This window comes from Dicentrarchus labrax, unplaced genomic scaffold, assembly GCF_905237075.1.
Source record: "Dicentrarchus labrax unplaced genomic scaffold, dlabrax2021, whole genome shotgun sequence".
NCBI classification, from domain to species: Eukaryota; Metazoa; Chordata; class Actinopteri; family Moronidae; genus Dicentrarchus; species Dicentrarchus labrax.
In genome coordinates, this window is record NW_026136701.1 from 627,455 (window position 1) to 653,181 (window position 25,727).

Consider the following 25,727-nt stretch of genomic DNA (forward strand, 5'->3'; position numbering starts at 1 on the left):
GGGACTCAGCAGAGGGCTGCAGGTCGTACTTGAACCCTGGGCCGCTGCAGCAAGGACTCAGCCTTGGTACATGGGTCACCAGCTCTGCCCACTGAGCTAACCGGGTGCCTCCATTCCTTTCCCTTTTGAAAGCTATACTTTATGTAAAGTTTCAGCATTACATTTCTGTAAACACTATACCTATGTTCTAATGTTGTTGAGTTGCGTACTTACATTATCACAAATGTTTCCAACAATAATGAAAAACCTTCTCAGTAATTTGACTTAGTTTCTCAAAAAAATTATTTAGTTCTCAAAATAATTTGAAACGTTCTCAATATTTTGACTTAGTATCTGATACTTGATACTATCATTATTTTGAGATGTTAAGTCAATATTTTGAGAAAGTTTCTCATAACGATTTATAGAAACCTTTTTTCCTGTCATATTGGCAGAAATGGGCTTCCATAAATCAGTCCAAAGGCAACAGAAAGTCAGGGAAGGTCTCATTGTATTACTTATTAGTTATGTTACAAACCATTTCACTCATTAAAAAGTGATTAATAGCCTACATAAAAGTAATATGTAAAATTATTCTGAATCATACATATGGAACAGTTATTGCAGTGCAGTTATTAAAGTTATTGTGTTTTGTCTCCTCAGGTGGTGAGCCAGTCTTCTCGCATTGCAGTCCACTACTTCAAAGGGTGGTTCCTCATCGACATGGTGGCAGCCATTCCCTTTGATCTCCTCATCTACCGCTCAGGAGAGGAGGTGGTTAGGGGAGGTGGAGAAGGAGAGGTAGGGAGGAGGGAGGGAAAGAAGATCAGGGTGGAGTGAGAGATAGAGTTTTAGGTAAAAACTGGGATTGTAGGAAAACGAGGGCAAGAGAGAAAGAGGAGAAAGAACAGCTGGAGGCCAAAGAGACTCTGAAGACATATTATATTGTTTTTCACTCATTTGATTCAAGCACTTGGTCATATTGCTGCTCTCCGTCTCCTCTTCCTAACAGACCACCACACTGATTGGCTTACTGAAGACAGCTCGGTTATTGCGATTGGTTCGTGTTGCCAGGAAGTTGGATCGGTACTCAGAGTACGGTGCAGCTGTCCTCTTCCTCCTCATGTGCACCTTTGCTCTTATTGCCCACTGGCTGGCCTGCATCTGGTATATTACTCTACTTTATACTTCTGCAGTATTTGCTGACTGTATTAACTAAGATAAGATAAGATAAGATATTCCTTTATTTGTCTCACAAAGGGGAAATTCCAATGTTGCAGCAAGAGTAGGAAAATAATAAATAAACAGTAAGAATCCACAACAACAGATAACACAAATAGTAGCAGCAGCAGATGGTAAATAGACTACACTTATATAGCGCCTTTCTAGTCTTTCGACCACTTAAAGCACACTATACGTCACGTTCACCCATTTACACACACATTTATACAATGTATTTTAGGTGTTTGTCTTCTTTCCTAGGTATGCCATAGGTAATGTAGAGAGGTCAACCTCAGCTGGGATTGGCTGGTTGGACAATCTGGGCGAGCAGCTGGGGAAGCCATACAATGACTCTATCATCGAGTCGGGTCCTTCCATTAGAGATAAATATGTCACAGCTCTGTACTTCACCTTCAGTAGTCTGACCAGTGTAGGCTTCGGGAACGTCTCCCCAAACACCAACTCTGAGAAGATCTTCTCCATCTGTGTCATGCTTATTGGCGGTGAGTTCTACAAAAAAAACTGTTGGGGCTTTTGGCCATGTCAGAAAAACTTACAGAAGAGTTTTTTAGTGGTCTGTCATTTTAAATTTCGATATAGTCGAATATTACGCTCAGCTGTTGTCAAAATGGATTTATGTGGATTTTGTGAGACCATGTCACAATTAAAGAAGAAGTCAGTTTTGTTGTTTGCCAACTGAATAGAAGACAAAGAAGAAGAGATTTAGATGTTTTTTTGTGTTTTGTGTTTTATGTTCAAATTGGCAGCGATCACTAAAAACTGCTGCTAGACTGCAAGTGTATAGGCAAATTGTATTTACACAAAACAGCATTTAAACATTTACATTGCTTAGTGTAGATGTATTCTATTGTAACATTTCCTTCTTAAATCCTTCAAAAGAAAAAAGACACGGTCAGTGTTTGCCACTGACCTAACATGAGGATCAGCTCTGGTTAAGGTTCTGTTTCAAGGTCAGCTAAAAAAAAAAAAATCATGTTATGATGTGTTACAAATTATATTTAACACAACGCATAACACAGCAGATATTCTCTTTGGTGAGTGGATTGGTTTTAAATATTCCAGGGAGGAACAGTAATAATAGAAACAGCCAGACCAAATTCTGACTGCAGTGCATGTTTGCATTACACTATTGTCTTAATAAATCTGGACCTCAGACACTGTTGATGTGTGTGTACCGATCATTTTGAATGTGCACAGATAAGAGATTATATCTCACATCCAAGCCCACCCACGGAAAAGGTCCAGTGAACGGGCCCTCCTCTGGGCCACGAAGCAAAGCTTTCCCCTTTTTCTCAACCTTTTTGACGTCCCTGCTCACATCTTTTATAACATTTGTTATCATGAGCTTTTTAATGGTGCTGCAATGCCTGTTTGCTTTGTATTGTGTTCACAACCATTTCCCCAAGGGACCCTTTTCTACCATTTAGTAAACTGACAACCCCTGACTAAGTGACACATTTTATGAATATTTCATATTATATTCAAAACTGTAAAATTAACCCAAATAGTGAACTCAGTAACTGCAAGAACTTTGTGTAAAAGCAGTGATTTAAATAATAAATGGACTGTAATTATATAGCGCTTTTCTTAGTCTTTCGACCACTCAATGCGCTGTACACTACATGCCACACTCACCCATTCACACACATTCATACACTGATGGCAGTGGCTGCCATGAAAGGTGCCAACTGCTCACCAGAACGGACACTAATCATTCATACACACATTTAGGGAACATTTTGTACAATTCTCTGTCTGTATTATGTACTTTTTAAAAAACTATTTTTAACAATCATACATACTTACTAGGCTTCATTTTTGACAAATTCAGTGTTTTCTTGTCCCTGACACATGGCCATTGTTCTCTTAGCCAATTAACTTTACATTTACTTTTCTACACAGAAATTAACTACATACTGAAATATATCAGATAGGCCTACTGTGTATATTAAATAAATAAATCCAGAAGTTCTCCCAACCTCTCATGAAGTTTTTGCAACCCCTAGTGGGTGTTCTGTCCCCCAGGTTGGGAACCACTGCCTTAGACCAATAACTAAACTGTTCCTGTCCCTCCTCCAGCTCTGATGTATGCCAGTATCTTTGGTAATGTGTCAGCCATTATCCAGCGGCTATACTCTGGTACGGCACGCTACCATGCCCAGATGATGAGAGTTCGAGAGTTCATCCGCTTCCACCAGATCCCTAACCCTCTGAGACAGCGGCTGGAGGATTACTTCCAACATGCATGGTCATACACTAATGGGATAGATATGAATGCTGTGAGTATGATCTAACACTGTCAGCCATATTGGAAGTCCTCACCTCTTAACTGCACCATGGTTTTTGTGTTTAGACAGTTTATGCTTGTTTGCTAGCTAAACAGAGTAAGCTAGCATTCTGCTTAAGATTTCAAAGCTACTAAAATTATGCAATTGATTTTGGGGGAAATGGTCAAAAAGGATTCAACTGAATGAATTGTAGTTTTGTTTAGGAATATGGACTATAAGCACTATATCTATTAAGTTTGTATTTGCTTTGAAATTCACTTTGAAATCATACTTTTATAAATGAGCTTCTTAGTAGGTATCATTTTATGTGCTCAATAATAAAATATATAAATTATACTATTATTATTATTATTTTGTTGTTGTTGTTGTTGTTGTTATTATTGTTATTATTAGTATTATTATTATAAGTAGTAGTAGTAGTAGTATTGAGTACTTATCGAAATAACTTACCCAAATTATTTTTGTCAACAGTGCATATTCCTAAATGAATTTGTGTATTTAATCATATATCATCACATAACTCAACATTATAAAATAGCAGAATAACAATACAATTCACAGGGAGTGAGAGGAAAAATGCAGGGGTTAATAGGTGCCCAGCAGCTCATTTTTGTCCTATACTCCTAATCAACAAGAAGTCAAATTAGTGTTGGAGCAAGAAGATACAGTTTTAACATATATGTTTTTATCAGCTAGTTACCATATCAACTGCCACTGTAAACACTTAAACTAACTACAGTTTCAGTTTCAGAAACAGTTTCTACAGGCCATCATTCTGACCAAAAGCTAACTGCCCTGTACAATAACCCTAGGACTCTGAATGAATTATTACTTATTTTCCATCGCTGAAAATTCAGTTTCTTTGCATACTGTATATACTGTTATATCCACCTACCTCATGTACATAAAGATACCTGCACGTAAAATATTTATTTCAGCATCCTTTGCACTCTGCACCATTGCACTATTGTCTACTGTGTGGTGGAAATTCAATTCAGCCCATTCATGTGAGATGCAAGAATTAAAAGTCAGTCAGTCAGTCAGTCAGTCTTTTTCCCCGGGTGTAGCTCTGCGCAGAGCGAGCCTCTCAGCTTGACAGCATGAAAAGGTCTCTCTTCTCAGGGCTGCACCCTCATTTATTGGAGAAGCAAAACAGGAGGTACAATGTAGATAATAGCCAGATATGCTAACAAACATCATGACCTTGTATACATAGGAGATGCCTGGAGCCAGTCTCCACCGGGTTCAGCCTCTCCTCCCTCAATAACAGAGACATTGTAACCACGGGTTGACTGTTAGTCTTTATCGTGTGGGAGAATTACCAGGTGCTGAGGGCAACCTTGAAACAGATAGACATTTTTGCACACACAGTAGTTCATAAGCACGAGGTTACATATAGTGTATTAACATTTTCCATTACAACTGTCTATTCAATTCAATTCAATTCAATTTTATTTGTCTAGCGCCAATTCAGAAGTTATCTCAGGACACTTTTCAAATAGAGCAGGTCCAGACTGAAGTCCTTATAACATTTACAGAGACCCAACAGTACCACCATGAGCAAGCACTTGGCGACGGGGACAAGGAAAAACTGCCTGTTAAAAGGCAGAAACCTAGGACAGATCCTTCGGCTCTAGGTGGGTGGTCGTCTGCCTCGACCAGTCGGGGTGAAAGAGAGAGAGACAGACAGACAGACAGACAGACAGACAGACAGACAGACAGACAGTTGCACAGCAATAACAGTAGCAACAACTACACAAATAGTAGTGACTGATGATGATGAACATGAAGAAGATGATGACAACGACAACAGCAACGATGGGGGACAATGAGCAGTGACAATAGAAATAATAGTAACTGTAGTAATAATAATATTAATAATAATAATAACAATAATCTCAGTGATATTAGCAATGGCAGTCAAGCAGGACCATGGCAGGAGGCTCCACCAGGAAAGCAGAAGAGAAAGCACAAGAACTCCGGAGAAGAAGTGAAGTTATTAAACATGCATTAATGGGACATGAATGAGTGCAGAAAGAGAGAGAGAGGAAGAGAGGAGCTCAGTGCATCATGGGAAATCCCCCGATAGTCTAGGCCTATAGCAGCATAACTAAGGGATGGTTCAGGACTCACCTGATCCAGCCCTAACTATAAGCTTTATCAAAGAGGAATGTCTTAAGCCTACTCTTGAATGTGGAGAGGGTGTCTGCCTCCCGAACCACAACTGGAAGCTGGTTCCACAAGAGAGGAGCTTGGTAACAACTCTGTCTACAAATGTTTATAGATATGTATAACTTCACATTTTAGTTCATGTCTTTTTTCGTTGAACTTGTTCTGTTTATTTATACTGCTAATCTGTGTATGTACATTGAGAGCAACGTAAAACTGGAGTCAAAGTCCTTGTATGTGTACACATACCTAAAAGTGATTCTGATTCTGATTCTGGTTCTGGTTCTGATAAGGTGGTGCCATGTAATGCTAGCATGTCAGCAAGGGGGCTGAATAACGTTCCAATGTTGGCGATGGAAAAAGTGGCATGGCTATTTTCAAAGGGAACCCTTGGCCTCAAGATATCTGAATGATTGGTTCTATGTGTTCCCTTTGCAGACATGCCAACTTCATGCCAATCCCATGCAGTTTGGGCCAAAAACCATGCAGTATTTCACCTGGGGTCCATAAACTGTATTGGAACTGCATAAATTGGGAATGAATGGAAAGCTGACACACATACTTGATTCCACCCCTGCATAAGTCAATGCCCCACTTGTGCCACACCAGGCAAAAAGTCTGGAAATGCCCCTGTCCTGGAGGGACTGAAAAAGGAGTCACATCAATTGATACCTGCATGCTACTTGTAGCTAAGGTATTAAGAGTGTGTAATTTGTATAATTCTCTTCCAGGTTTTAAAAGGTTTCCCCGAATGTCTCCAGGCAGATATATGTCTCCACCTCAACAGGACACTGCTGCAGAACTGTAAGGCTTTCAAAGGTAATACTATTTTACATCACACATGAAAAATGTATGTTTTATGGACATAGTTAGATGTGACGCATTTACAGTGGTGCATATTTACTCAAGGACAACTGTGGGGTAGTACATAATTCTATTTATTTAGACTAACACGATGTATTTGTTATGGTGTCTAGGATCCACTAAGGGCTGTCTGAGGGCACTAGCCATGAGGTTTAAGACGACTCACGCTCCTCCTGGTGACACCTTAGTCCATGCTGGAGACCTGATATCAGCTCTGTACTTCATCTCCAGAGGATCCATAGAGATCCTCAAAGGAGACGTGGTGGTAGCTATACTGGGTAGGTGCTTCTAAGCGCCCTTTTGCATAAATAAATGAACACAATAAAGTTTCCTATGTTTGGATAAAGACTACATTCACATCTCCCGCAGGGAAGAATGATATCTTTGGGGAGCCCATCAACCTGTATACTCTGCCAGGAAAATCCAGTGCTGATGTCAGAGCTCTGACCTACTGTGATCTACACAAGATATACAGGGAGGATATGCTGGAGGTACCACGTGGTTTAGTGGTGGGGAAGTGAACGATGTTATTGAGTGGTATATATTGTATTGACTGTGCTGATTTCCTGTTATTTGTGTTTGCAGGTTCTGGACATGTACCCTGAATTTTGTGAAAATTTTTGGTCCAACTTGGAGATTACCTTCAATCTCAGAGATGTATGGTACTCATGTTACAGCTCTATTTATTGAAACCAGGTAGAAACTATGACTTGTGAAAACTACACTGGAGATATCTTGAGGTTTAGTTTTGACAAGTAATAATTTACAATACAATGTAAAGGCAAGTAATTTATAGGAAAATGGGCACTCAGTCTCTCCTGGAAGACATTCATATACTGTGTTCCAAATTATTATGCATATACTGTTTTTGTTCTTTTTCTTACTAAATAGTCGATATAATTGGCAGTCAATAGGATTTTATATTCCTCAACAATTATATTGTAATCTGGACACAATTAAACACCAAAAAGCAATGATGACTGTCATTTTTTGCAAAATAACTCAAAATGCAGTGTTCCAAATTATTATGCAAAACAGAGTTTCCCAACACTACTTTCTAAAGGATTAAAAACCGAAATCTGTTGTATTTTTTGCATTAGAGGGGATCATTTTTCTAAAATCAAACCTACTTAAATCAAAAACATATTTAAAGATCGAGATACATATTAACATAGGAGCATGGACCGCGGAACACATCTGAACAAGGGGGGGCCATAATTTCAAATCACGCGGGGGGGCATATGCATTGAAACAATATTACTGATGTATTAAATAACGTTGCGGAGCACTTTTTTTTATCCCGACACCACACAGTCACATCTACAGTACATGCATGATGAACACGCACACATGCTTGCTCAGATTAACCCCTCTGATCCCACAAACATGAACACAAACATGAACATTCACACACAACAGGCCAAGCCTATTTCAGCACTCGCTTGTACAGTGGCTCTCCGTAGCTTGGCTTGAAGCCGGAGGAGAGCAGCTAGCCACGGCTTGGCAGGTCGTCGGAGTCCGTGGTGGAGATGGACGCTCCGGGTCTGTTGTTGAGGCCACAGTGGAAGCTGGAGTAGTTTTCTCATTTTGTTTTGCCTGTTTACTTGTAAAAAATCGGATATTGACTTCTGTCTCTTCATTTTCTCAGGTAATGCAACCAGCGGTTTGGCAGGTGCCCGCCGTTAGCTTGCGACGACGCTCACACATGACGTAGTTGATAAACAATGCACACTAATTTCAAATCAAAATGCAGCAGTCAGTGGGAGTTTTTTATCAGCAGCAGTTGGTGAGAGTGAGTGAAGGTGTGTGGTGACTAGTATTGTTTGGCTCGTAAAAACACAGATACAACTTAGGCTTTTATTCATATAAAATAGTTTTTCAGAGTACAAAAGTTACCCGGGCCGTGGCCCCCCTGGCCCCCCCGGTTCCGCGGTCTATGCATAGGAGCCCTTCTTTGATATCACATTAACAACTCTCTCATCCATTGAACATGTAAGTCCATGTACAGTTTCTGCCTGTATTTCCTTTGAGGATGCCAGAATTGCCTTCCAGAGCTGCTGTTTTGAGGTAAACTGCCACCCACCCTCATAGAGCTTCCTTTTAAGGATCCACAGGTTCTCAATAGGGTTGAGGTCAGGAGATGATGGTGGCCACACCGTGATTTTTTCTCCCTTAATGCCCATAGCAGCAGCTCAATGGTATTTGTTGCAGCATGGGATGGTGCGTTGTCTTACATGAAAATGATTTTACTCCGGAAGGCACGGTTCTTCTTTTTATACCACGGCAGGAAATGGGCAGTTAGGAACTCCACATATTTTGCAGAGGTCATTTGACACTTGACACCTTCAGGCACCTTAAAGGGGCCTACACTTCCCATGATTCCAGCTCAAAACATCCCTCCACCACCTCCTTGCTGACGTTGCAGCCTTGTTGGGACATGGTGGCCATCCAGAACTCCATCCATGTGGACCATCCAGTGTAGCATGGCATACATCAGTGAATAAAACTTTTAGTCTTCATGTATTTTTGAGCCCACTGCAATCATGTCTCCTTGTAGGCATTGTTTAAGGGTGGCCGAAATACAGCTTTATGCACATCAGCAAGCCTCTGGAGGATCCTGCGTCGAGACGATATTGGGACTTCAGAGGCACCAGCAGCTTCAAATACCTGTTTGCTACTCATCAGTGGCTTTTTCACAGCTGCTCACTTAATACGATGAATTAGCCTTACAGAAACTTTCCTTAACACGCCTTTATCTGAACGAAGCGTCTGCGCTCTGAATCAGACACAAATCTTTTCATAGGATGATGATCTCCCTTAATATTTCGTAAAATGGTGTGGTTTCATACCTATTGAAAGATACTGCACTATTTCACGCTTTTCATCTGCAGAAAGATATTTTTTTCCCCTATATTGCATGAAACCTGTGACTTGCTTAATAATGTGGAACAACATCCTTAAGTAGTTTCCCATTAATTAGGCTCACCTGGCAAACTAATAAAGACAAACCTGTCTGAGATTGATGTCAGTGATCTAAACATGGGAAGCAGCACAATTGAAAACGGGCGGCAGTGGCTCAGAGGCAGAGCGGGTCGTCCCTTAATCGGAAGGTTGTGGGTTCGATCTCCTGGTGTCACATGTCGAATTGCTCTCGATGCAGAGCATCGGTGTGTGTGAATGTATATGAATGTTAGTTTCTATTCGATGGACTTTGCCATAACTGAGTGAATGTGTGTGAAAGGGTGAATGTCTCACATAGTGTAAAAGCGCTTTGAGTGGTCGGAAGACTAGAAAGGCGCCGAACAGGTCCATTTGCCATTTACCAAAACTTTAATTAAAAAACAAAAGTTTTTTAGTTGAAATCATATTTGCATAATAATTTGGAACACAGCTTCGTTGTACATGTGAATAGTTGTGTTAGGAATAAAATTTAAATTTAAAAATTTAATAAAAAGAGTTTGTGAGAGAAGTTCAAACCCTGTTATCTTTCTCACCTTCTTAAGTGTAAACATATCAGGATGTCACCCATCAGCGCATTACCGTTTTGAAGGCTTGGAAAAGGCATCTCGATTCATATTTGATTTGCTCTGCCTAGTTTGACAGTTTGATCTGAGTTTGGTGTGTTGAGCTGGACGGACTCACTGAGAATGGCTAGTCAATCACAACTAACTTGCAACTAATGGTAAATGGTAAATGGACTGTACTTATATAGCGCCTTTCTAGTCTTTCGACCACTCAATGCGCTGTACACTATATGCCACATTCAACCCATTCGCGCACATTCATATACTGATGGCAGTGGCTGCCATGCAAGGTGTCAACCCAACGGAAACTTAGCATTCACACACAGTTATACACCGATGCACAGCATTGGGAGAAATTTGTGGTTCTTGCTCAAGGACACTTTGACGACAACATGCAGCGAGAGGAGCCGGGGACCGAATTAGTGGACGGTTAGTGGACGATTAGTGGACGACCTGCTCTATCTCTGAGCCACAGCTGCCCCAATGGAGCTGCCCCCTGCTGCCCATTAGAAAGAATGCAAGTTTAAGCATTGGCTTTACTTTACAGATCCAGAAGGTTTGTCCATTATATATATTGTCAATGCTACAAAGAAAGAATGGTAAGAGAAAGGTGTCATGGAGGGAATTTCTAAAGCCTTTAAACTGTTTGACAAGCAGTTCTGATGCCCAGTTTTTTTTAAACATTTAAAATTTGTGCATAATAAAACTGAATGTATATACTCTGTCACACTGTACATCCCTGAAGGACCACTATTTTTCACAAACTCTCCCTCCCTGTCTGCAGGTGAACAATGAAGCTGTAGGTCTTCTAAATGGAGAAGACTCTGATTGTGAGGGATTCAGCAGACCACAGAGGAAACACAAGCTCTCTTCCACTCATACAGGTAACATCACAGACACAAACAGCTTATATGGACAGATAGATCACAGAGATGACTTGCCACTCAACACTTGGGGGAGGGAACAAGACTTTTTTTTTTTTAAATATTGAGGGAATTCAGTACTCAGAAGTCTTGTATGCAATAGGTTGATAACAGTAAGGAGTTAAGTTCTGTAAATTGACCCATAAAAGAACATTTTTATTCATCATTGTTTTTATTCATCAGCACCAAGTAGCCTCTGTGAAAGTCTTCAGGTGTAAAGATATATTCAAGGCACATGAGATAAATCAGACAGCAAAAAAACCTTGTGTAACAATACCACCCCGTGCTATATGTGTCTTACTGTGTGTCTGTATGTGAACCAGATGCATTCTCAGGAGTGTCCAACATCTTTAGTTTCTGGGGCTCAGAGACTCGAGAGAAGCAGATATACCAGGAGGTACCCTGCTCCCACGGCCTCCCCTCACCTCCTCCTCAGCCTGCCTCCCAACAGCTACCTGATCCCCTCTCCTCGTGCCACCCTCCCTCCTGTCCTTCTCTAAACATTATCTCTCGGAGGCAGAAGGTGAAACTCGAGAACAAGCTGGAAGCACTGCAGCGACAGATAACCAGGTGGGTCACAGGGCTTGATCAGGATCTTCATCAGTAGTGGTGATGACTTTGCATATAGCATTATATTGCATATATATATATATATATATATATATATATATATATATATAACTATATATATATATAGTTATATATATATTTATATTTTGTTAATATATGTTGTTTGTATATCTGGAGTTTGTAACAAAAATAATTTCCCCCTGGGATTATTAAAGTATTTCTGATTCTGATTCTGATTATTTTGCTAGCAATAATGTTAGCGTGCAGGCACGTTAAGGTTAGCCAGCAGCAGTGTGACCTGGTGGTCATAATGTTATGGCTGATCGGTGTCAAACACCACAATACCAGCGAAGTAGTTGCGTAAAACTTTGGGTGCAGATGGTGGGTGCACTTCCACAGTGCTTAGCTATCTATATTCAGTCCATCTAGGATTTTGCAGGCTTAAATGACTGATATCATGGAAATTTTTAAAAAAATTGCAGTGCATTCTTTTTTTTTGTTTGCAAGGAAATTATTAGAGAAAGTAAAAATTGCAATATAAAATATTAACTATTATAAATAGTTTGGGGTTTTTTTTTTTTTAAAAGCAACTTGTCCCAGTGAGAATAAAATCAATAGTATTTTGGTCACATATGGCTCAACATTTTATACATGGTACTATGATTGATCAAACTCACTGGAAATTATTTTATTTATTATGTTTGGTCAAATTCCATATACTTTAATAATCCCAGGGGGAAATTATTTTTGTTACAAACTCCACATATACAAACAACATATATTAAGAACAAAATATAAATATATATATAACTATATATATATAAAAGATACAAACTCCAGATATTATACATATATATATATGTATAAATATATGTATAAATATATATTTATATATATATATATATATATATATATATAGAAGATCAAATGTACAGTTTAATAATGTGCAAGAAGTGCAAAAAATGATTGTCCGTGTTTGAGTCAGATTACGGGGGGGCAGGGGATATCTGACTCTCTGAGGGAGGCGTTGTATAGTTTAATGACCACAGGCAGGAATGATTTCCTGTGGCGCTCTGTGGTGCATCTGGGTGAGAGGAGTCTTCTGCTGAAGGTGCTCCTCTGCTGGGCCAGTGAGTCGTAGAGAGGGTGTGAGACATTGTCCAAGATGGACTGAAGCCTGGACAGCATCCTCCTCTCTGCCACGGTCGTCAGGGTGTCCAGCTCCTCCCCCACGACATCACCGGCCCTCTTGATCAGTTTATTTAGTCTGTTAGTGTCTGCGACCCTCAGCCCACTGCCCCAGCATGTGACAGTGAAGAAGATCACACTGGCCACAACAGACTCATAAAAACATCCTCAGCATCGTCAGAAGTCAAAAGAACATGACTCTCACAGTGCTCGCCGGCTTGTCCAGATTAGTGTAGACTCAGCAGCAGAGTCTTGTGGGGGAGGGGCCGCAGTATCAAACCTATTGAAAAATAGGTTCAGTTCATTGGCCTGGTCCACATGGCCCTCCAACCCCATGCTACCAGTCTTCTGGAACCCGGTGATGGTTCTCATGCCACTCCAAACATCCCTCATGTTGTTTCGCTGGAGTTTATTCTCCAGCTTTCTCCTGTAATTGTCTTTAGCCTCCCTGATTTTGAGTTTGAGTACCCCCTGTACTCTTCTCACCTCCTCACGGTTGCCATCTCTGAACGCCCTCGTCTTGTCATTCAGGATGGCCTTAATGTCCTTAGTGATGCACTCTGTGAGCCCATCAATGTCTTCCCCGTGGGGCTCACAGAGTGCAGGCCAGTCGGTTACTTCAAAGCAGCCCTGCAGTGCCTCATAGGCCTCCTCTGACCACCTCTTCACAGTCCTTGTGGTCGTAGGCTTCCTCTTCACCAGAGGCACATAGCAGGGTTTGAGGTGAACCAGGTTGTGATCTGACCTGCCCAGAGGGGGGAGAGAAGAGGAGATGTATGCATCCTTAATGTTAGCATACATCAGATCCAGGGTCCTCTCCTCTCTGGTAGGACAGCTCACATACTGTTTTCAAAGTCGGCAGGACTCTATCCAAGGTGACGTGATTAAAGTCTCCCGACATGATGATGAGGGCACTGGGGTGTTGAGTCTGTTGTTTGGAGATGATGGTGTGTATGGTGCTGCAGGCAGATGTTGGGTTTGCAGAGGGAGGGATGTACAGGACAACGATGATGACATGCGGGATCTCTCTAGGCAGATGGTATGGACGGAGTCCAACAGCCAGCAGTTCGACATCCGGGCTACAGAGCTGTTCTTTAATGGTGATGTGACCAGGATTACACCATCTGTTGTTCACTATAACGGCAAGCCCCCCTCCTTTCCGCTTACCGCTCTCGTTACAGCTCTCGTTAATAGTGTTAGTGTTAATGTAAATGTTTTGTTTTACAGCATTCAGTCTATTGTATGTCATGTCACTGTTTTGGCTGATGCCTGTGATTGTGCAAGCCCTGCGATTACCTTAACAACGCTAGCTACTGCAGAACTGTCTCTTTCTGACACCAGTTAGGTTCCGCCCACAAAATATTTCATTGCTGTTTACAAACACAAGAAAGGTCTATTGTGTAGACACAGTCTGGCATGTCTCCTGTACTTAACTCATTATGTTGTGTGTTTTCCAGCTTGGAGTCTCGTATGTCAGCAGACATTGGGACCATCATGCAGCTGCTGCAGAGGCAGATACCAATGATTCCACCTTCCTACAGCACCCTGACATCAACACCTAATGCACCTTCCTCCGCCATCCTGTCCCCCAATGCTGCTTCCCCCACACACAACTCACCAACCACCAACGCCCAGCAGCCACAGTCCAATGAAAACCAAGATTCCCTTCAACTCCCGTGATTGTAGTTCCTCTGTCCTCCATCTTACTGCCTCACCCCCTCTCATCCCTGCCTCACCCATTCACACTTCCATAGCAGGATCTGGTCACAGATTGTGAGGACCAGTCCTCCAAACTCAGCAAACACCTCCTATAGCCAACACCTTCACAACACAGTCCCTGTCCTCCCACCATCAGTCAGTGAGTGGAATCAACCAATCAGACAACAGCCAGCTGAACCTCTCACCTGCTCATTCCAGTACAAAAGCAGCATCTAGCCAATCAGAACAGCATGTGAGCTCTAGGAGATCCAGCGTCAACAGCAACTACCTGACTCTGCAATATGGTTCAAACCTAGTAAGTTAGCAGGGTTGAAGGGATTTGGTATGTCACTACAATGCAAAGAGTCAACACTCAACTCAACCAGTCCACACACTGATCACAATAACTGACCAAAACACAAGTTCATGGATCAAACCCACTTTTTTAAATCACTGCCATTTCTTCAGGTTTGTGTATTAGATATTTTGAGATTGAACAAAGTAAGTTATTCTCCTTACCCATCAATTCCTGAACTTTGTTTTGTACATATAACATTTTATTAACAATGGACAAACTCATTTATCCCCCATTTTCAATTCAATCCAGTGCAATAAAAGTTGTTTTTCATACTTACAGGTCTAATAAACAGGACGGCTGTGGTGCAGAGGCAGAGCGGGTCGTCCCCTAATCGGAAGGTTGCTGGTTCAATCCCCAGCTCCTGGTGCCACATGTCGAAGTATCCTTGAGCAAGATATTGAACCCCAGATTGCGCCTGATGCTGTGTGTGTTCAATGTGTGAAAGGGTGAATGTGGCACGTAGTGTAAAAGTGGTGTGAGTGGTCGGAAGTCTAGAAAAGCGCTATACAAATACAGGTCCATTTACCACTTGTACATCTCAGCAGCTGACTCACAAATCTCCAAACAGGTATGTGTGTCACATCTGTGAAGGCATAGTGTAGACTAAATGTGTAATATAATGAAGGAACCTGAAAATGGAAAAACAGCAATACCAAACAAATACTGTAGCTATGGTGTGTATCCATTGAGTATTGTTATTAAAAAACTTGTATCAGTATGGTTTATTTGTTTCCAAATGTCTTTCATTACACAGTATAAATAAGTCAGTGAAAAGCCTTGAATGAACATAACAGATGCTGTATGTCTTAAGTGTAGTAATAGCAGTCACAGACGTGGGAGCCACATGCATCAATGAGCCTTGACCCTGTCTCCGGTTCACCGCTTCTTTTTCCTTGACCACTTTTGATAGTAGGTAATAGGTACTGACCACTGCAGACTGGGAACACCCCATCTGTCGTCTAACCATCACAATTTGGCCCTTGTCAAAGTCGCTCAAATCCTCACGCTGCCCATTTTTCCTGCTTCTAACACATCATCTTTGAGTTCACTTGCTGTCTAATATATCCCACCGACAGGAGCCGTGATAACCAGATAATCCGTGTTATTAGTTTGCAATTTAATTTTGTCAGTGCTCACAGTGTTATGGCTGATATATGTGCACACTAGAAGGATGTTTTCACTTTCATCTGCTGTGTGATTATAAGGGGCAGGGCCTACCAGCATGTGACATCACACATAGTTTTGAAGTCATACCTGGTTCAGTATGCAACTTGTACAGTGTGGTGTAGAAACTTGAAGGCCATTAGTACAACTTTTGAACCACTAATCAGTGGTATCAACATGTTAACTTTGATGCAGTCAATGACCCGCTCAAATGTGCTTTATAGTTTTTCTTCAAACGTGGATGCAGAACTATAAACACTGATTGAGGACCTGGGCACAAATATTTTGTTTGACATAGCTGGACACTATGGTTTCCCACAGAACATGCTGAGATGTTTGGACTGGAATTTTTTTCTCTGATTTCCGTTACATCGCAAAATAAAGGAATGTTATCTTTTAACACTGAACTGTACTAACCATTCAAACCATGTTGAGAATTATGTAAAATAAACCTCATTCATATAGTTGATCCATCTGAGTGGTGGCTTTTGTATACCGTCTGCCAGTCTTATCCAGAGCAACATCTACAATAAAAAATAACCCAAGTATTTAATGTGCTGCTAAATAACAGCTCTCGTGATCATCACAATCACTTTATTAACATGTATATTATCCATGTGGGGAAACAGAGATAGAGATTGGGATAAAGTTATTGATTGCTATTGATGCATAGGAATATTTATATATTTTATTATTTTTTCTTTTGGGGTCATGCCATCCCCGATGGAAAAACTTTATCAAACATATCAAACATGAAGAGTATAACAAATAACAATAATAACAAAGTCATATCATTCGCCTATTTATGTATTTGTTTACATATTTTATTTGTACCTATACATAAAGAAATGTTATTCAAAGTTCTAACAAAAAGTTCCCATTAGAAACATTACAAATGTGATGTATATGAAATACAAATTGTTTTAAGTTACTCTAAGTTACTTTATCTTGAGACAGCAGGGGTTCATTTTGATGGGCGGTTGTGGCTCAGAGGCAGTCGTTCCTTAATCGGAAGGTTGTGGGTTCGATCCCCGGCTACATGTCGAAGTATCCTTGAGCAAGGTACTAAAACCCGAATTGCTCCTGATGCTGTGCATTAGTGTATGAATGTCAGTTTCTGTTTGATAGACTTTGCCATCACTGTGTGAATGTGTGTGAAAGGGTGAATGTGGCACATAGTGTAAAGGCGCTTTGAGTGGTTGGAAGACTAGAAAGGTGCTATACAAGTACAGGTCCATTTACCATTTACCATCTTCTCTCACCAAGTTATGCTTGTTTTGACAAGGCGATTAGATTAATAGATCTACTATTCCTCCCGGAGACTCTTATTTCTACATTAGAAATATTAAAAACTACATGAATTTGAAGACAACACGTTTTGATTAGTAGTAACCCATCAGCCTAATATTTTTTGTGCACATTTATGACTGTGTGCTTAAGGATGGTGGAATAACCTACTAAACCTGTTTTATACTGACTGCTGACTCCTCAGTCCAGGTAACCGGTCAAGAGGGGTTCCGCAAGTCATTTACAACCGCTAGGCTAAAAACCATAGACTGTATAATTATAAATGTATGTAGTCTCTGAAGTCACCCATAGGTTTCTGAAGGGAGGGGGCAGAGGAGCAAAACTCTATTAGCCCTCTAGGCTCTATAGTTAGAGAATAAGGTAAGTCTCCAGTTATTCCATTGTGCCACACACATGCACACACAGCCTCTGACTAGTCGACAAGTCAGGAACTCAGCCTCTGAGTGGTTGTGACTCAACCCAAAGCTAACAACCATGCTAACAACCATGCTAACATCAAAAACAATTTATTCAATACATAAAAAGGATATATAATCACATAAAACATTCACTGTTATTTGATTTGACAAACTATAACTGCTGAGTATGTGAAATGCATTTTATTTGCAATTGAATATTTGTGGAATTTTGTGGCAAGGTGCAATGTTTTCAATGCTTGATTTTGATGTAATCCAAAAGTATTCAGATTAGACACTAAGGCAACAATATGAAATTACTACATGTTTGAAAACTGATGACAATACTTACAGCTAAACGGACTGTGGTTTACATCCTGAAAGTCAGAAAGTGACTCATTTTTGTTAATGAAGTTACAATTTATTAACATTATTTATAATATTGACATTAAACATCTGGAAATCCATTTGGGTAATGATTTTGGTTGCTAAGTCCTCCATGGATGTTCCACCCTGGTAGAGTACGTACCAACAGTATTCACACGGTTTGCAGTGAGTCCTTCAGCTCTCATCAGGTCTGTTCATGTTGTCTGTGTCGAACGTGAAGGGCTTATCGTAGCCCATCAGGTGGTTGTAGTCGTGCGGGAAGGGGAACAGATCCGGGTTTACCAGCAGCCCCATACGGTCTGCGGTAAAGGTGCTGAACATCTTGCTAACAGCTGGGATCTTGACCTGCCTCTGATGGAACACGCTCTTTTTTTCAGTGAGGAAGACGCTGTATGTGATTGCAGTGTAGGTGTCTGTGTCAGGGTTGTGGTACAGGCGGATCACGTAGCCTCTGGTGAAGAGGTGGAGGAGGACAGGGGTGACAATGGTGAAGAAGCCAATGACTCCGCAGAAAGCGACCTGCAGGGCCAAGCTCTCAACTCCTAGTCCGGTCTTCAGGAGGATCTGGGGCATGAGGAAGAGGCTAGTCCCGCTGGTGCTGTAGGAGAACAGCTTTACCCCTGACAAAAGAGAGGTTTCAGAGGTCACAGGTTACCAAATCGGTGTATGGCGGTATCTAGGTCCTGCACATACACCTGGCTGACTTAATGATGAGCAGGGCTCAGCTGTCAATTATGTAATTGAACCCCCTTTTTATAGATTCAAATAACTGATTAAAACCAAACTGGTCAGAAATATTAACAATTGAACATATATCTGCATGATATGAATTACTTAAAATACCAGAAACCATCTTTGGGAAAAATGTGTTTGACATGTACTTTGATTTTTCAGTTTGGCCCACATCCCATGTGCTAAAATGGAGGTGGCGGAGTTTATGTTTTTTACTTGATTGAGATGTTTTGGGTTTACATTACATAATGTCATATACAATAGCCTTTACCTGGTGTTATGCTGGAAAAACTAGTAATCACAGTAATATACTTTCATCAGTTGTTTTCTTTGATATGTAAAAAGGTGACAGTAACTCACCTCGAACAGCTCTGCCCAAGCTGCCGGTGTAAATGAGGTTCCCATCCTCAGAGCTGGCTTCCGTTAAGAGAGAACGGGCGGACAGACAGTGAGACTGCACCTATTCAAAGACACAGCAGAAAAACACAAAATGAAAGCTGGCATTGGCAGGGTTTAGTTACTCTGTTCGCCTTAAGGACACTTCGATGGAAAAAGGCACGTGTCAGTTCTGAAATCCAGAGCCCGCTAACCACAAAACAGTGACAGTAAGTAATGTTCTGCCATAAAGTCTACAGAATAATAATAATACCTATAACTTTTTTTGAAAGGATCATACAGGCGTTACTCCAATTACATGTTTTAATACTGATGTCTATAGGTAAATGGATCTGTACTTGTATAGCGCCTTTCTAGTCTTCCGACCACTCAAAGCGCTTTTACACTATGTGCCACATTCACCCTTTCACACAGTGATGGCAAAGCCCATCATACACATTCACACACAGTGAGCAATTTGGGGTTCAGTATCTTGCTCAAGGATACTTTGACATGTGCCTCCAGGAGCCGGGGATTGAACCAACAACCTTCAGATTAGTGGACGACCCTCTCTGCCTCTGAGCCACAGCCTCTGTGTTTCTCCGTGTTTCAAGTCAAATACTTTTTCAGACCATTATGAATGAAATTCAAACAATTTAAACTAATGATATGTGATAATGACACTATAATAGAATGCATAATGCAAATTGAATTATAACTGACAAAAACCTAATATTTTATACACGTTGTTGTTTCTATTCCAACAAAAGCACATAGCATGGAAAATAATTTATTGAGATTTCCCAGAACAGGTTACTCAGGAATCAGGAGTAAAATGTTTCCCATGTATAAAGAACAGCCTTTGTTCTTTGTTTTGGGAGCTAGGTCAAACTGAAAATGAGGTTCACTTTTTGTTTTGCGGCCTACAAGCACATAAGGGATGTAGCTCACGTTATATTTGCGTAAAAAGTCCTCTATTTATGATGATTGATTTTGGCTGGATGATTATGGAAAAACTGGAATTGTGCTTCAGGAACAGAGTCTTTAAGAGCTTGGGAGAGGAGGCAGAGACGAGCTGTAACATCATCTGTAATTTCGTAATGAACTGAAAGGTTTGACCAATGTCAATATATTTATAACATCAAATGAATGAATGGCTATTTATATACAACACATGCTCACAGAATATCTGCTTATTTTGCTGAACTCCGAGTGACACTCGTATATAACGTTAGGTCTAAAAAAAAAAAACTCTTGGTGAGCTACTCTGAGATCTCGCACAGTCCTGCAGGCATTAACAGTCGATTGCAGACAGCGTGACCTTAGCGGCTACTGCTAAGTGCTCATCTCTACAACCTTTGCTTACATGGGTCATGTAACGTTAAATATGTCCAGTAAAGTATTAACTCCCTAACTACACTATGTAGGTCATCTGATGATGATGATAATGAAAACAAAATATCAGTCCTAGGTTAAATACCTTGTTGTTTGACGGTAGCTTGAGGGACGACCTTCTGACAGCATGTACCGTTAGCTGCTGTTGGCTAACCGCTCTGAAACCACACACGGTAAACGGCCCACCGTGTCGCACGGCCCTCACGTCAATGTTACTGAATGGCTGAGAAACAATACAGGGTCGTAATCTACGCAGGACATTTGTATAAGACATAGTTTTATTTTCTTAGCGACCGTGGCTGATTCATTTGCACAAGCATGAAGTACTTCCGCTTCTTCGTCTCCTTATTTGAGTTTTAATAATGGCGGTTAAGGAAACCAGCTAGGTGCATTACCGCCACCTAACGTTACACACCGGAAGAATGAAAAATAATAAAATACATATATACATATACATATATATTATTTTTATAATAATATAATATTATAGAAGAATATTATAATATTATAATAATATTATTATACTATTATAATATTACATAATATTCATAAGATTAGATTAGATTAGATTAGATAGATACTTTATTCATCCCCAAGGGGAAATTCAGTTTCCAGCAGCATCCACAAACTGATAATAACAATAAGAATAATAATAATAATAATAATAATAACTGTTAGATAGATAGATAGATAGAGAGATAGAGAGAGAGAGAGAGAGAGAGAGAGAGAGAGAGATAGATAGATAGATAGATAGATAGATAGATAGATAGATAGATAGATAGATAGATAGATAGATAGATAGATACTTTATTCATCCCCAAGGGGAAATTCACAGTTTCCAGCAGTATCCACAAACTGATATAATAATAATAATAATAATAATAATAATAATAATAAGAATAAGAATAATAATAATAATAATAACTGTTAGATAGATAGATAGATAGATAGATAGAGAGAGAGAGAGAGAGAGAGAGAGAGAGAGAGAGATAGATAGATAGATAGATAGATAGATAGATAGATAGATAGATAGATAGATAGATACTTTATTCATCCCCAAGGGGAAATTCACAGATATAATTATTAATAATAATAATAATAATAATAATAATAATAATAATAATAATAATAATAATAATAATAATAATAATAAGAGGAGGTCAAATTTAGAAGAACTAATAGAATAAAGTAGAATAAATAGCTAAATAACGAGCATTGGGTAAATGTCCTAATGTGCATGGTCAAATCCAATGCTTGAAAGGCCTAAGGTGCATAAGTAGTGTCAGTCAGTCAGTCAGTGGTCACATAATGCAGGGAGCACTGCGTCAGGTGGTATAGTTAACTAAAGGGCAGACATTGGAGTTTAGAGTTTTCCTCCCCTGGGTGGAGTTGAAGAGCCTGATGGCGTGGGGGAGGAACGATCTCCTCAGTCTTTCAGTGGAACAGGACAGTGACAGTAGCCTGCCGCTGAAGCTGCTCCTCTGCCTGTAGATGGTGCTGTGCAGTGGATGCAGTGGATTGTCATATTGCCATGACTGACATATTAAACAGTTTATATAGTTATAATAATATAATAATATAATATAATATTATAATAATATGATATTATTCTAATTATATTATTTAATACTATTTAATATTATATAAGAATATTATTATAATCTAATTATATTATAGAAATATCTATATCCGTCAAAGTTGTCCATTTTGAATTCTGTGGTCATTTTCTGTGATTTTTCCCCTTGTATTTGAACGAACGCCTCATAGGGGACTCATCAGATCTGCTTCAAAATTGGAGAGTACACTTAAAAAATGTTGCTGATTAAAAGTGGTGCTATTTGTGACTGTACATTGAAGGGCGTGTCCGTGGCTTTCCGTCAAAGTTGGCCAATTTTGAATTCCGTGGTAATTTTCTGTGAATTTTTCGCCTTTTGTTTGAACAACTTATCTTTTTCTCTCAGACATTTTTATTGAATTTTAATCACAAATACAGAGATGTTCATACAATGTAAAAAAAAATGTCAAAGTGATAAAACACAAACACCCCTCCACTACCACTAGCCACATCTACAAACCATATTTCCTAGAGAGTATTGTTCCTGGAGTATTGTAGGAAACCGCTGGAAGTCAAGAATTAAATTGCAAGATAAATAGGGGACTTATCAAATCTACTTCAAAATTCGACAGTACAATCAAAAAATGTTGCTGATTAAAAGTTGTGCTATTTGTGACTGTACGTCTGTGCCGTGCCGTCAAAGTTGGCCAGGTTGAATCGAACGTCAAACTGGGATGCCATTTCCGGCATTTCAAGGTTTCAATTTGAACTAACTCCTCCTACAGATTTTATCGGATTGACTTCAAATTCGATCACTGCAATCTCGACAAGTTGGTGATTAAACATTAATCAAATATTTACTGTGAGTCAAACGGCGTGTCCGTGGTGTTTTATATCTTCTATTATATTTTGTAATATTTTTATTTGTGATATTCTTTGTTCTCTGTTTTACACTATTTTGCCCTATTGCTGCTGTGTCAACCTGAATTTCTCCTAAGGGGGACAAATAAAGGAATATCTTATCTTATCTTATAAGGTACACATTTTGGCGTGTACTGCCAAGAGGTATCAGCGTATTCCAAAAGCCACAACACAAATGCAAACGTCACAACACAACAGGAAGAGGAAAGTTGTTGCTTTTTTCCTGGCCTATCTTTGATACTTTTTGAATTATCGCAGTTTGAAGTTTATGCTTTTTTAATTCATGTTCTGAATTTATATTGGGGCCTTATGGGATGTTCAGAGCAGAATGCTCACGCAACTCTCACGTCAAATAGACATTTTATACATCAAAATGTAGGCAAATGTGTCTTCTTTCAGCTTGTGTAACTACTTGAGCTGCTTCCCTTGAGCTTTCTACATTTTCAGCTTTTTAAACTATTAAACTCCCTCTCTCTTTGAATCTTCTTCAACCCCACTTTTAAATACCTCTACTTCTGCATACTTTCAGCTACAGAAACCATTAAAACTTTAAACTCTTCAGCTCTTTAAGGACTTCATTTAACGTCTTCAATTTTTTTTCATCTTTATACTTTTTTCTCAACATTCTGTTCAGCTGTTCATCTCAGTTTCCGCAAGCCGATGTGTTGTTTAACTTACCCCATCAGTGATTCACTGTTGCCACCATTAATATTTTTTCTGTGGGAGACCTAATGTAAAAGAAAGTTGTTTATGTTATGAGCAGGTGTATGGGGTCATTATTATAGCAAAACTATTTACAAATGTGATTGCAGAGTTGTATTAACTATGTAAATCCTGTGTGTTTAATTAGATTTGTAAATGTGCAAACATTTAAACACGGTACTAATTAAGGTTCTGTTCCATTTAGTGTAGCAGAGCATTTGCACCTGTGTTTACCCTACTATTTCATGTCAAAATACTGTAGCTGCTGTGAAAATATTCTCCCTTGGGTTTTACTCTGGACCGGTCTGACTGTCCTGGGGTCACTTTCAGATTGGGTCCGGAAGTGATCTTTTGTTTATGTTGGGTTCTGGCAGATTTTTCATGTGTTTATTTCAAATCTGGTCCAGAGTATTAGAGAGACATTTGAATGATGACAATATTACTGTCATAAGGAGGCCTACTATAGATTACATGGGATCACATAAATGAGTAAACAACTGCTGTGTCCAGATCACAGATGATCTCAATCCTCAATTTCCTTCCACCTTACAGTGAGTCAAACTGATTGGAGTTATCTTGCTATGTAAAGGTCCAGTGTGTAACATTTAGGATGATCTATTGTCAGAAATGGAATAGAATATTCATAGATGTTTTCATCAGTGTATATTTAGCCGAAAAGAAGAATTGTTTTGTTTTAGTTACCCTTCCATGGAGTCTACCATGTTGAACTACCATGTTTCTACAGTAGCTCAGAACAGACATGCAGCCCCCATAGTTTTTTCTTCAGGTCTGCAACTACACTGCTACAGGTCACTAAATCCTACATATTAGACCTTTACGAATATCTGAATATCAGTTTTTCGTTGGCAAAATCTGTAACGTGACTAAACTAAAACCTGGAGTTAAACAGCAATGGAACAAATTAATAAATGTACATCTGTGCTGATCTTTTCAGCTTTTTCTAAATCTTTGTTTTTGACAGTGTCTGAGCTGAGGGTTGTTCTGCTGGCCTGAGAGGAGTTCAGTGGGGAACTTAACACTGGGAGGGACTGAGTCCAACAAAGCACCTAAATGCTGTCAGTGGACAATTGAGGGAAAAACACATAATGATCAGAAGAGATCCAGATAGGTCAATTTGTAAAAGAGAACAATGGATAGCATGTCAGCTGTGATGTGTTTGAGGACACAACTTCTGCTTTACCAGGTGATTATCAAACTTTTATCAAAGATGCTGGTAAGATTTGATTAAATTAAAACATTAAACTGCTAATTAATGATGTCATCTTTTTACAGGGATCATTCACAAGTCTCACTCTCAGAGATTGTCACTTTATATTTCTCTCTGTTGTATTACAACATCAGAGTCAGAATCAGAAATACTTTAATAATCCCAGGGGGAAATTACTTTCGTTACATACTCCAGAACATATAATATATTAATAATATATATAAATATATATATTATATATATAATCTGGACTCAGGATTGTGCTGCTGGGAAAAACTGATGCTCCTCCTATTTGACCATTAATATGAGTTTTGTAGATGTTTTCATTTGACTTTCTGGCACCATTTGTAGGCTGCACTGTGTTATGTTTGTTTGATAAAATCACAAAGCGGTCTACTGCCTGATCTACTTCACTTGTCTATATTAAGATTCTGAATTCCTGCATATGTCACCTTTGCTTGTTCATACATAGCCTATTACACTCCATGATTATGTAACAGACTCCTGATAATGCTCACATAGAATCAATTGGATGTTTATCTTGTGTCATAATGCCACATCCTTTAGTTGCTCCCATTGATGGTTGCTCCCCATGCACACAGATGCAGTGTCTCCAGTCATCCTACAGATGGCAGCACAGTATTACATATGAATTTTCTCAGGATGTGTAGCAAATCAACAAAACTCTCACCAAGTGGAGCCTGCTCTTGGTGAAAAACGGTCACGTTGTGGTGGTTAAGAGAGGATAACATGCCAACAAAG

At 39.6% G+C, this 25,727-nt stretch overlaps 3 protein-coding genes across 3 annotated transcripts in view; 1 reads left to right on the top strand and 2 right to left on the bottom strand.

Moving 5' to 3' along the window:
• Positions 1-16,101, top strand: part of LOC127369657 (potassium voltage-gated channel subfamily H member 6-like) — a 61,361-nt gene extending 45,260 nt beyond the window's left edge. Inside the window, exons 10-22 of the mRNA XM_051411227.1 lie at positions 643-780; positions 992-1,146; positions 1,462-1,703; positions 3,301-3,500; positions 6,410-6,497; positions 6,656-6,820; positions 6,912-7,033; positions 7,128-7,199; positions 10,851-10,950; positions 11,313-11,559; positions 14,205-14,761; positions 15,083-15,182; positions 15,714-16,101. Coding sequence (XP_051267187.1) covers positions 643-780; positions 992-1,146; positions 1,462-1,703; positions 3,301-3,500; positions 6,410-6,497; positions 6,656-6,820; positions 6,912-7,033; positions 7,128-7,199; positions 10,851-10,950; positions 11,313-11,559; positions 14,205-14,427 — 1,752 coding nt within the window. The 3' untranslated portion in view covers positions 14,428-14,761; positions 15,083-15,182; positions 15,714-16,101. The remainder of the gene's footprint in view (positions 1-642; positions 781-991; positions 1,147-1,461; positions 1,704-3,300; positions 3,501-6,409; positions 6,498-6,655; positions 6,821-6,911; positions 7,034-7,127; positions 7,200-10,850; positions 10,951-11,312; positions 11,560-14,204; positions 14,762-15,082; positions 15,183-15,713) is intronic.
• Positions 1-25,727, bottom strand: part of si:ch211-207d6.2 (sickle tail protein homolog) — a 286,466-nt gene that overhangs the window by 41,309 nt on the left and 219,430 nt on the right. The gene's annotated exons all lie outside the window — the stretch shown is intronic.
• On the bottom strand, positions 17,766-20,912 carry tmem70 (transmembrane protein 70). Its single transcript, XM_051411979.1, has 3 exons — positions 20,645-20,912; positions 19,150-19,249; positions 17,766-18,677 (listed from the first exon to the last, which is right to left on the bottom strand). Exons 1-3 carry the CDS (start codon positions 20,831-20,833, stop codon positions 18,232-18,234), a joined length of 735 nt encoding a protein of 244 aa, XP_051267939.1. The 5' UTR covers positions 20,834-20,912; the 3' UTR covers positions 17,766-18,231.

Excerpts from the sequence above, each read along its gene's own strand:
- tmem70 (XM_051411979.1), bottom strand. The coding sequence starts at position 20,833 with ATGTCTTATACAAATGTCCTGCGTAGATTACGACCCTGTATTGTTTCT. Across the intron at positions 19,250-20,644 it reads AGCTACCGTCAAACAACAAG|GTGCAGTCTCACTGTCTGTC; the intron begins GTATTTAACCTA and ends GTCTTTGAATAG. Across the intron at positions 18,678-19,149 it reads CTTGGGCAGAGCTGTTCGAG|GGGTAAAGCTGTTCTCCTAC; the intron begins GTGAGTTACTGT and ends CTCTTTTGTCAG.